At 51.3% G+C, this 12820-nt stretch overlaps 1 protein-coding gene across 1 annotated transcript in view; it reads right to left on the bottom strand.

The window, feature by feature from the left end:
• The window catches only part of SLC3A1 (solute carrier family 3 member 1), a 30126-nt gene continuing 17306 nt past the window's right edge, over positions 1 to 12820 (bottom strand). The window contains exons 9-10 of the mRNA XM_039529503.1: positions 1513 to 1616; positions 1 to 584 (exon numbers count right to left, since the gene is read on the bottom strand). Of these exons, the coding sequence (XP_039385437.1) occupies positions 144 to 584; positions 1513 to 1616 (545 nt within the window). The 3' untranslated portion in view covers positions 1 to 143. The remainder of the gene's footprint in view (positions 585 to 1512; positions 1617 to 12820) is intronic.

Raw genomic sequence — 12820 nt, 5'->3', positions numbered from 1 at the left:
TAGTTTGTTTATGGACTGCTGTTCATTTAATACACAAACCGGCAAGTTTTAAAAGCCATTGCCACACTATTCACAGTATTTACCTGAAATCAATACTTTCTGCCTTAAATGCATAAAACAAAATTTCCTACATGCCCTAGCGCTTAGCAATGCATGTAGAGTATATTCAAGGCACTAGAATAACATGCTTTTTCAGCCACAAAACACTTCCCTTGGAAAGCTTCCGTAGTATGAACCGTCTTCCTTGTTTTATACTCAAGGACAATTCCTTCCCCTTTTTCAGTTTTAATTGTTTTGGTATTTACAACTTTACCGGTGTTACTAAAATTAGTGCTTAGCCTTATGGTAGCTTCAGACGGAAGCTCAGAAACTACAGCTTTCAGGTCTGTGATTGATTCCTGTCCAAAATTGAGAACCATTATAAAGACTGTGTCTAATCCATCTAATTCCCTCAGATACACAAAAACATTGCTGTCATTCCAAATGTAGCACATCCATCCCCTATGAATGGGCAGCTCATTGTTGCGAAGTAAATTTAGCTCTCGATATAGATTCAGTGTTGAGTTAGGTTGAGTCTTTTGAACCTGTTTAAAAAAAAAAAAGTCACATCATTACCGTAGTCATTTATTCCTCATTAAATATTAGAAATGTTACTTTGAAGTACAGAAGTGATTACCACATCTGCTAAGATTATCTTCCCACCTTTCTGACTCTACGCCCCCACTGCAAATCCTTCCACAGATTCAAATTGAAGCTATTTGTCCTCAGCCTCTGGGGACCTTCACAACTCTGCCTCTCCATATACTTATCTGCCCTATCTCTCCCCATATTGTCCACCTTTGCCACTCCACCAGTGATGATAGCCTCGTCTCCTCCTACAACTGTCTTTGCTCCTTCCAATGCACTTCATACACTTTTTGTCAACAAAGCATTCCATACCAAGGAATCAGAGCATTCAGCATCAAGGACTGGATCTTGCTCCCACTGACTTCAGTGCTGCAGAAGCAACCCCCAATGGATTAGTTTCAAGTGTTTTTTCTTTGCTGTTGTTCACTGTTGTAGATCAACAATACCTGTACTTGACCTACCTGGTGTAATGGCAACTGCCGAGTTTGGTCTTAGACGGATCAACATATGCAAACCTAGAAATGCATCCATGTTATTTCCCTGCTAAGTTTAACAAAACCTACTTGTATTAATCTAAATTAAAATGGGGGTGGGAGGATTTCAGATTAATGTTGAAAGATTAAATGAATTAGACTAAAAAAAAATCACTTCAGTATCACCATATTTTTCTGGTTAAATTAGGGCTGGTAAAATAGCCTTTGCTGTTGCAATAAGATTTACCACCATTTTTCTTCCACAGATTTGTTTTTTCTTGGTTTTAGTTTTAATTTAGCTAAACTGCCACATTCCACTAATCAAAACAAGTTAGAGCTTCATTTAGCTGAAGCTATTTTGCTAGCATTTTTTTGTAACCCATACAACTGTGTCCTTAATTTAAATACTCACTTCGACATTTACATTTTGGTAGTCCAGATTAACAGGTAACCAGCTTATGTTACCCTCACTGAAGCCAGCATGAAGGTTGCCATTCCACTGCATGGGTGACTTCTCTGGAAAGGTCACCTAAAAATAGAGTATTGGGCACCATTCAAAAACATCCTCGTTAATGTGCTAAAGAATGATCCAGTTAAACAATCTTTTGCTCAAGTTTATCTCTCATGTCAAGATTATTCCATCTCATAGGAGACTTTAATTAGGTCTTAGACCTAAAGCTTGACAGGAAGTAATTAAAAATCCCACAAGTGTAGGGGGATCATGAAGAGAGAGAATCAAAAGCTATCACTGAAAGAGGGAGGGAAAACTGTGTAATGGGTTTGGCACTGGACTGGGTGCTGCAGATCTGTGTTCAGTTCCCAGCTCAGACACAGATTTTCTGTGCGACTTCTGGGAAGTTACTTAATCTACTCTGCTTCAGTTCCCCATCTGTAAAATGGGGATAATACTTGCCTACCCTGCCCAGAAGTGGTGTGAGGATAAAAAGCTATTAATGATTATTAGGTGGTCAGATTCTACAGTAATGAGGCCATGTAAATTCTTTGACAGATAGAAATGCAGTTAGTGGATATATGGAGTGATCTGTATCCTGGAAAGAGATACTGTACTAATATTTGAATAATCAAAGTTAGTATTAAATTTGAAGACTAAGTACCTTATTCAGTAGCATATCAGTGCTTGTTAATTGTTCTAATGTGTATTATATTTTAGCTCTAATTATCTGAGAAATTTTAATCTGTCCTGATGGGTGCTTTGTAAATATATTACAGTTTTCAATATATCAGTCCTTTTGTAGAATTCCCTTCTCAAGTGAAAGATATACTCTTAAAGCTCATGGTCTATAACAGGTAAATGAAAAACATGTCAAAACTTGCTTGCAAAACATAAGAAATTATTTAAAATTTTGAGAAGTGTGACAGTTGTATGTTGCAAAACAAATTATTACGGCTGATCAAAAAATGAAAAGCTAGCTTTGTGAAAACTTCCAAGTTTTGTTTGAAAAGTTCAAAATAGACTTTTTCAAAAACATTTCCTGAATGTTTTTCAGTATTTTTTTTAAAAAATTATTGAATGTGATTGAACACCTTATCTAAATGATCAAAAGCTGTAGCAACAGCTGCAATGATTTGATAAACTTTGTAAAATTTTAAAAACGAAATAGTCACACTCATTTCAGCAATTTCACCAAGAAAAAAAAAAAGTGTGTGTGTAAAGAAGGCCTTTCTCAGTGAAAATTTTGACCAGTTGTAGCACTTTCCTTTCTGTGGCAATATAGATACTGGGTTTCTCCTGCTCACATGTTCTGACAGGCAGGATAACCACCAGTCCCAGATGTCTATACCCGGTAATGCTCCCTCACTGCATTCAGTTTATCTCCTGGGGCTTCAGTTGTTACTCCTGCACTAATTCTGTGCCACACAATTTTTTTCCCCTGCAGAAAAACTTTTTCTGGAAAGTTGCTGCAGTTCTGCTTTTTGCCACAAGGGGACACTGTGGCACCAGAACAGAGCAGCCAATCCCCGGCCAGCCTCAGCACCCAAAGGGAAGAGAAAGAGCCTGCCTTCTTCACTGTACTGGTGGGGCCAAGTCAGGAGACAGGGAATAGGGAGAGACAGACGGTGTGAACAAAGTGGGGCTGCTGGGGGGACAAAGATGGGTTCTTCTTCGAGTGATTGCTCCTATGCATTCCAGTTAGGTGTGTGCGCCGCGCGTGCATGGCATCTCGGAACTTTTTTACCCTAGCAACACCGGCGGGCCGGCTGGCGCCCCCTGGAGTGGCGCCGCTATGGCGCGTGTTATATACCCCAGCCGGCCCGTCCGCTCCTCAGTTCCTTCTTACCGCCCGTGACGGCCAGTTGGAACTGTGGAGTGCTCTCTGTCCTCCACTACCCTAGCTTTCGCTACAGGTTTTTTGTATATAGTTATCTTAGTACATATAGTTAGTTGTGATAGTTGTAGTTATAGTTAGTTTGTTAAGTTTAGGGTTAGGGTTAGGGGGGGGTTCCCTCCCTTTCCTTCCCCGGTGCGGGCTCATGCCCAAGGCACCGGGATTTAAGCCCTGCGCAATTTGCCAGAGGCCTATGCCGATCGGGGACCCGCACGACGCCTGTCTTCGCTGCCTCGGCGAGGGTCATCGCACGGACAAGTGCCAAATTTGTTCCACCTTCAAGCCGAGAACGCGTAAGGAGCGGGACAATAGACTAAAGCAGCTCCTTATGGAGGCGTCGCTACAGCCCCCGGCACCGGCCGCACCGGCACTGAGAGCCTCATCGGTGCAAAGCGCACCGGCTGCTCCGAGCCGCTCCGGCACCGCAGCCTCAGTCAGGCACTGAGAAGACCCGGCACCGCTCTCTTTCGCCTGCCAGAAAGCGCAGACTGGCTAAGGCTATCGCTAAGTCCCGCGCGCAGGACTCAGCCATGACTATTGCGCCATCGGCACCTCCCACGGTGGCCGTGCGCCAAGCAGGCACCGGGCCGTTGACTCCGGCGCCGCAAGGCCCGTTGAGTCCGGCACCGCCACGCTCCCCGGCACCGTCCGCGGTTGAGCCACGACTGCCGTCGACGCCGGAGACATTCTCTGCAGCGCGAGAGCTCATACAGCTCGTAGAGGCACCGAGCCTCCGGCCCCCGGCACCGCCGGTGCGGGCTGTAACGTCCGTCGGGAAGCCGGCAATGATGCTCCGCCCGCCCTCCGCGGACCGCCGGCACAAGCGACACTCCCAGTCCCGATCACGCTCCCGGTCCCGACGGCGGTCGCCTTCTCGATCTCGGCACCGGTCGCCGTCCCGGTACCGGTCGCCATCCCGCCGCCGGTCAGAGTCCCGGTACTGTTCGTCATCTCGGTACCGGTCGCACTCCCGGCACAGATCCAGGTCCCGATCGCCGTCGCGTCGGCACCACCGGAGGTCTCCATCCTGGCGTCGTTCCCGACATCGCAATTCCCGCAGCCTCTCCCGGCACCACAGATCCTGCTCCCGGTCGAGCTCCCGGCACCGGTTGAGCTCCCGGCACCGCGGTGGCCGACGGTCTCGATCACCATCCCGGTACCGGAGGTACTCACGCCATCCCTCGGTACCGTCCGCGGAGAGGCTACCGCCTTCAGCGGTGCAGTCTGTCAGCGCCTCAGCGCCTCCTTGGCCATCCCGCCCGGCATCGGTGGCCTCTGGTGTGGACAGCACCACGCACCTGCCACCGACCCCACATGGCGATCCTCAGGGGTCTCAACAGTGGGGCTTCTGGGTTCCATGGGCCCAGCATGAGGCACAGGGGGTACCTCATGCTGAGAGACTTAGCCGCCGAGCGCAGGGTCCCCGAGGCGACAGTTAGCCGGCCGGCTCCTTCTCCTCACCATGAGTCCCCCATTCCACCGGATCACAAGTCCACCACGCTGCGCGATCCAACCGAGGCACAGTCAACAGCCCCTGCGGCGGAGGCCCTAGTGCAGGGCTTGTCCTCTTCATCCTCCCCGGACGAGGCGATGGCCGGCGCTTCAGCCAAGGATCTACCGCCTATTGACCTGAAGGCCCATCAGGACCTGCTTCGCCGGGTGGCGACGGCCATGGATCTCCCAGTGGCGGAGGTCCAGGAGGACGAGGACCCTGTCACCAATGTGGTGGGCGCGGACGCTCCCGTGCGTGTGGCGTTACCCTTCGTCAGAACAATTCAAAAGAACGCCACTACGCTCTGGCAAACCCCTGCATCCATTCCTCCCACGGCCCGCGGGGTTGAGCGTAAATACTCGGTTCCCCCGACGGGATACGAGTACCTTTACACCCACCTGACCCCGGACTCGCTAGTGGTGCAGTTGGTTAATGACCGCGAGAGACACGGTCAACCTGCCCCCACGGCTAAATCCAAGGATGCTCGGCGCATGGACCTGCTAGGCCGCAAGGTCTACTCGGCAGGCGGTTTGCAGATGCGAATTGCTAATCAGATGGTCCTCCTCGCCAGGTACATCTACGACATCTTGACGTCCCTGGCGAAGTTCACGGAGCTCCTGCCTTCAGCCTCCCGCCAGGAGTTCACGGCGCTGTTGGAGGAGGGCAGAAGGTCATCTAGGTCCTCCATCACGGCCGCCCTCGACGCTGCGGACTCCGGAGCTCGGACCTTAGCCTCCGGCGTGTCAATGCGGCGCATCGCCTGGCTGCAGTCCTCTACCCTGCCGCCAGAGGTGCAATATACTCTACAGGACCTGCCATTTGACACACAGGGTCTCTTTTCCGAAAAGACGGATTCTCGGATCCAGACCCTGAAGGATGGCCGTATTGCAATCCGTACTCTCGGCATGCACACGCCGGCGACGCAGCGCAGGTCCTTCCGGCAGCAGCCCTCCCGGCCCTTTTATCAGCAGCGATATCGGCCATACAATAGCCGGCGACCAGCCCAAAATCGCCGTCGTCCTTCCGGCAACCGCCGTAACCAGGGCCAGGCCGCTTCCAAGGCCCCTCAGGGGGCCAAGCAGGCCTTTTGATGGGACGCTCGAGGACGGCCCATCTCTCTCCCTACCGGATCCTTCCCCGTTATTTTACAACCGCCTTTCCCATTTCTTTTCGGCATGGTCCCAGTTAACAACAGACAACTGGGTGCTTCAAACGGTCCAGTCGGGATACCGCCTACAATTTGTTTCGCCCCCTCCTTCCCACCCACCCTCCCTGTCCCTCTTCAGGGACCCCTCTCACGAGCAAGTCCTCTTACAAGAGGTTCAGACTCTGTTGAGCGTGAGTGCCATAGAAGCAGTGCCTCCAGACAGGCGGGGCAGGGGTTTCTATTCCCGTTATTTTCTCATCCCCAAAGCGAAAGGGGGGCTACGTCCTATCCTGGACTTTCGCGAGCTGAACAAGTACCTGCTCAAGCCCAAGTTTCGCATGGTCACCTTGGGGACCATCATTCCCTCTCTGGATCTGGGAGATTGGTTTGCCGCCCTCAACATGAAGGACGCCTACTTCCATGTCGCGATATATCCTCCCCATCGTCGTTATCTCCGGTTTGTGGTCAACAACACCCACTACCAGTTCGCCGTGTTGCCGTTTGGACTCGCCACCGCCCCGAGGGTGTTTACCAAATGCATGGCGGTGGTTGCCGCAGCCCTCCGACGTCGTCAGATACACGTCTACCCGTATCTCGACGACTGGCTGGTTCGGGGACAGTCTCGACAACTCGTGATGGGCCAGATGACAGAAATCCTGTCTCTCTTTCAACGGCTCGGTCTTCTCATCAACGCTGAGAAGTCCGCTTTGATTCCGTCACAGCGAGTGGAGTTCATCGGAGCGGTTCTCGACTCCACGGTGGCCAGGGCCTGTCTCCCTCGCACTCGACACCAGACAATGGTCTCCATCATCCGGGACCTCGTCACCTTTCCGACCACGACGGTGCACTCCTGCCTCCGTCTCCTGGGCCACATGGCTTCGTGCACGTATGTCACCGCGTACGCACGGCTCCGCCTCCGTCCGTTCCAGTCTTGGCTTGCGTCGGTGTACCGGCCGCTTCGGGATCCCATCGACATGGTGGTCACGGTCACCAGGCCGACCCTTGAGTCCCTCACCTGGTGGCTCGACCCGGAGGTCGTGTGTGCCGGAGTCCCATTCCGCCCTCCTCATCCGTCGGCCACTCTGACCACGGATGCCTCAGCACTCGGTTGGGGAGCTCACCTGGGCGACCTTCACACCCAAGGCCTGTGGTCGCCCCAGGAGCTCGCCCTGCACATCAATGTCCGCGAGCTGCGCGCGAACCGCCTGGCCTGTCACACCTTCTGCACCCACCTGCAACGCCGCTGTGTGACAGTGTTCACGGACAACACCACCGCAATGTTCTACGTGAACAAGCAGGGCAGAGCCCGCTCCTCCCCGCTCTGCAAGGAAGCGATGCTCCTGTGGGACTTCTGCGTAACCCACTCAATTCACCTGGAAGCGTCCTTTCTTCCGGGAGTGCAGAACACGCTGGCCGACCATCTCAGCAGGTCGTTCCTTTCCCACGAGTGGTCCCTCCGTCCAGATGTCGTCCACACAATCTTCCGGAGGTGGGGGTTTCCCCAAATAGACCTATTTGCCTCCAGGGAAAACAGGAAGTGCCACCGGTTTTGCTCATACCAGGGTCGCTCGCCAGGCTCCCTGTCGGACACCTTCCTTTACCCCTGGACGGATCGCCTCCTCTACGCCTTCCCTCCGTTCCCGCTCGTGCACCGAGTGCTCCTGAAGCTTCGGAGGGACAAAGCCCATATCATACTCGTAGCACCGGCCTGGCCGAGGCAGCACTGGTACACCCTGCTGCTCGAGCTCTCCGTTCGGGAACCCATCCCCCTTCCGTTGTGGCCGGACCTCATCACCCAGGACTTCGGCAGACTCCGCCATCCGAACCTGCAGTCCCTCCATCTTACAGCTTGGTACCTGAGTGGTTGACCCACGCGGAGAGGGGCTGTTCTACAGCGGTTCAGCAAGTCCTGCTTGAGAGCAGAAAGCCTTCCACTCGCTCCACTTACCTAGCGAAGTGGAAGAGATTTGCACTCTGGTGTGATCATCGAGGTCTCAATCCATTCGTGGTCCTGGTCCCTACCATCCTGGACTACCTCTGGTACCTTAAAGAGCAAGGTCTTGCGGTCTCCTCCTTGAGAGTTCACCTGGCAGCAGTGTCCGCCTTTCGTCCATCCGTGGAAGGTCGGTCCATCTTCTCGAACCAGATGGTTTCCCGCTTCCTCAAAGGCCTGGACCGCTTGTACCCGCCGGTGCGGCGTCCTACCCCGACATGGGATTTGAACCTTGTGCTCGCTAAGCTGATGGGCCCTCCGTTCGAGCCCTTAGCCACGTGCTCCCTACTCTACCTCTCCTGGAAGACGGCCTTCCTCGTCGCCATTACATCAGCGAGACGAGTTTCTGAGCTCCGCGCTCTGACGGTTAGCCCGCCGTACACCGTCTTCCATGGGGACAAGGTGCAGCTTTGTCCTCATCCGGCCTTCCTCCCGAAGGTAGTGTCAGCTTTCCACCTCAACCAGGAGATCTTCCTCCCGGTGTTCTTCCCGAAGCCACATGCCTCGCCTCGGGAGCAACAGCTGCATACCCTCGACGTCCGCAGGGCGCTCGCTTTCTACATCGAGCGGACTAAGCCCATCCGGCGTTCGCCCCAGCTGTTCGTGGCGGTGGCTGACCGCATGAAGGGCGAACCGATATCCTCCCAGCGGATTTCCTCCTGGGTCACTGCGTGTATCCGGACCTGCTACGAGCTTGCTCGCGTGCCGCCATGCCGCCTCACGGCACACTCGACGAGGGCGCACGCCTCGTCGGCCGCCTTCCTGGCCCACGTTCCAATCCAGGACATCTGCCGAGCGGCCACCTGGTCTTCGGTCCACACCTTCGCCTCCCACTACGCGTTGGTGCAGCAGTCTCGAGACGACGCAGCCTTCGGCTCCGCGGTATTACACTCCGCCACGTCTCACTCCGACCCCACCGCCTAGGTAAGGCTTGGGATTCACCTAACTGGAATGCATAGGAGCAATCACTCGAAGAAGAAAAGACGGTTACTCACCGTAGTAACTGTTGTTCTTCGAGATGTGTTGCTCCTATCCATTCCAGACCCGCCCTCCTTCCCCACTGTCGGAGTAGCCGGCAAGAAGGAACTGAGGAGCGGACGGGCCGGCTGGGGTATATAACACGCGCCATAGCGGCGCCACTCCAGGGGGCGCCAGCCGGCCCGCCGGTGTTGCTAGGGTAAAAAAGTTCCGAGATGCCGTGCACGCGCGGCGCGCACACCTAACTGGAATGGATAGGAGCAACACATCTCGAAGAACAACAGTTACTACGGTGAGTAACCGTCTTTTCATAAGGGCTAGTGTGGGAGGACAGACTGGGGCAGGGACTGTACGGGAGTGGAGGTGCAGGAACACATGGGGATGCGGGGGTGTAGGGCCACATGGGGGAAGAGGGTTGGCTGAGTGGGGGCACAGACACATGGGGATGGGGAGTAGCTGAGGGGGTGCAGGGGGACAGGGGCAGATGTGTCCAACTGAGTGGGAGACACTAAGGATAAGCCAGGGTCTGCATTGGGGAGGCTCCCTACCAGTTCCTCTCTGCCCCCCCCCCAAAACCTGTTGTATACTTTTCCCACCCAGCAACCCTCCAAGTTCACATCCAGACTCTTTCCCAGCAATTACTTTCCTCTCCCTCAACTCCTCCATTACCCCTGACTCCCCCAAGCATTTACACTGCTTCTGAGGGGTGCAGGAAATACGGTTCTGTGTTGTCGTTTAAATGAATTATTACTTAGAGTTCTGTATTAGTATGCCTAGTAAGGAATCTATTCATCAAAAAATTTCCTGAATCTTTTTTGTCTATTGTTACAGATGTACTTGCTGTTGGGTACTTTGAAATAAATTACCAAAATAATTGAAACTGGTATGATTATAGTGTGTTTTGGTAAATAAAATTTGCAGATTTTTTAAATATTGTGTGCAGAATTTTTAATATTTCAGTGCAGCATTCCCCGAGGAGTAAATTTTCATGGCTACAGAAGTGTACCTCAGCAAATGACTCCTCCTTTCTCAGAGACCCTGCTCATGAGTCCTGTCTCTGATGGTTAAAGGAAACCTTTCCTTCCGTCCTGTGGCCCAGGGCTCAGAACTGGATGGTCATTGAAACCCCAGAGTGAGAGGGCTGTGCCAAAGGGTGAGATCTTTCTAAGAAGTAGCTTTGTGTTTGCAGCAGACAAGGCTCTGGGGATCTGTAGTAATAAGCTCTTGAGAAGCTTTGTCAGCATATATCTGGAAGGAAAGGCAAAGTTTTCCTGAAAAGATTTAACTGCTAGAAGGACTCATTAATCCACTTGAAGGGGTCAGGGGAAAAGGTGGATTTGTCACTGAAACTCTTTTCCTCAACACAGAACTCTCTTCAGCATCCAAGGCAGACTACTTTGGTGCCTAGATGTGTATTATCACTATTAGCCACAAGACTGCAATGTGTATTCTATTCTACTACACCCTTAAACACCATATACTTCCTTCAGCCCTACTGGGACTGGGGGCAGTGGGCAGAGGAGCCTACTTTGGGAAGGCTAGTCTGACCATTGCTGTTATCCACATGCAGTCCTTGTGCTCAGGTCATCTAGGGCTGGATAACTACTAGCTCTGTGCAGGGGCATGAGGAGATGAAGCTACTCTGGTTCTCTCACACACTTAGTTCTCTCCCATAGTGAGTGAGTAAGAAACCAAAAAAGGAGGAACATTTGCCATTCAGAATGCTCCCACTCAGTGCTGTCTTTTCATGAAGATAATAATGAGAATAATCAAGTGGTTGCTCCCCTTTCACTGGGGAAAGATTATTTTAGAAACAGGACAGTGGTTGGGGATGGAATGAGAAATATATTGATATTTAGGCCTGTCTGCAAAGGCCTATACTTTAAGAATTTAGCTGTATTCTTATCACTTAGCTAGTTATAGAGGTATAAAAGAAAGAGAATGTGTAAGGGCCTTCTCTCACTGTGACAGTCTGAGGCCTGGTTCTTAGGCTAAAGCCTTCGGCTAAGCAGCAGAAGCAGCCATAACTGGGAAATGTATAGTCACATCCTTACAGTCCAAACTAGTCACATTGAAATAAGGTGCTATTGGGCTGTTAGGAATACAATCCTGTCCTGATATTCCTATCACCTCCAGAGAAAGGGAAGAGCCTAGAAGATGTAAAAGGAAATTTAGTTTGATAGCATCCTGTCTGGCAAGAACTCACTTATCAATAGCTGGGATGTGAAATCCTCATTTCTGTATTGTTCTATCACTGTAGTCTCCACTTCCCGCTTGTTTGTGTGTATAATCTCTGTCTGGTTCTGTGACTGTTTCTGTCTGCTGTATAATTAATGTTGTTGGGTGTAAACTAATTAAGGTGGTGGGATATAATTGGTTAAATAACCATGTTACACTGTGTCAGGATTGGTTAGTTAAATTTCAGTAAAATGATTCAAAGAATCCTGTGGCACCTTATAGACTAACAGACATTTTGCAGCATGAGCTTTCGTGGGTGAATACCCACTTCATCGGATGCAAGTAGTGGAAATTTCCAGGGGCAGGTATATATATGCAAGCAAGAAGCAAGCTAGAGATAACGAGGTTAGTTCAATCAGGGAGTATGAGGCCCTGTTCTAGCAGTTGAGGTGTGAAAACCAAAGGAGGAGAAACTGGTTCTGTAGTTGGCAAGCCATTCACAGTCTTTGTTTAATCCTGAGCTGATGGTGTCAAATTTGCAGATGAACTGAAGCTCAGCAGTTTCTCTTTGAAGTCTGGTCCTGAAGTGTTTTTGCTGCAGGATGGCCACCTTAAGATCTGCTATTGTGTGGCCAGGGAGGTTGAAGTGTTCTCCTACAGGTTTTTGTATATTGCCATTCCTAATATCTGATTTGTGTCCATTTATCCTTTTCCTTAGAGACTGTCCAGTTTGGCCAATGTACATAGCAGAGGGGCATTGCTGGCATATATTACATTGGTGGACGTGCAGGTGAATGAACCGGTGATGGTGTGGCTGATCTGGTTAGGTCCTGTGATATTGTCGCTGGTGTAGCTATGTGGGCAGAGTTGGCATCGAGGTTTGTTGCATGGATTGGTTCCTGAGCTGGAGTTACTATGATGCGGTGTGCAGTTACTGGTGAGAATATGCTTCAGGTTGTCTGTGGGCGAGGACTGGCCTGCCACCCAAGGCCTGTGAAAGTGTGGGATCATTGTCCAGGATGGGTTGTAGATCCCTGATGATGCGTTGGAGGGGTTTTAGCTGGGGACTGTATGTGATGGCCAGTGGAGTCCTGTTGGTTTCTTTCTTGGGTTTGTCTTACAGTAGGAGGCTTCTGGGTACATGTCTGGCTCTGTTGATCTGTTTCCTTATTTCCTCGTGCGGGTACTGTAGTTTTGAGAATGCTTGGTAGAGATTTTGTAGGTGTTGGTCTCTGTCTGTGGGGTTAGAGCAGATGCGGTTGTACCTCAGTGCTTGGCTGTAAACAATGGATCTTGTGGTGTGCCCAGGATGGAAGCTGGAGGCATGAAGGTAGGCACGGCTAAAACCCCCTCCAACGCATCATCAGGGATCTACAACCCATCCTGGACAATGATCCCACACTTTCACAGGCCTTGGGTGGCAGGCCAGTCCTCGCCCACAGACAACCTGCCAACCTGAAGCATATTCTCACCAGTAACTGCACACCGCACCATAGTAACTCCAGCTCAGGAACCAATCCATGCCAACTCTGCCCACATAGCTACACCAGCGACACCATCACAGGAGGGATAGCTCAGTGGTTT

Source organism: Mauremys reevesii, linkage group 3, assembly GCF_016161935.1.
Source record: "Mauremys reevesii isolate NIE-2019 linkage group 3, ASM1616193v1, whole genome shotgun sequence".
Lineage (NCBI taxonomy): Eukaryota > Metazoa > Chordata > Testudines > Geoemydidae > Mauremys > Mauremys reevesii.
This window is presented reverse-complemented; position numbering and strand designations above follow the sequence as displayed.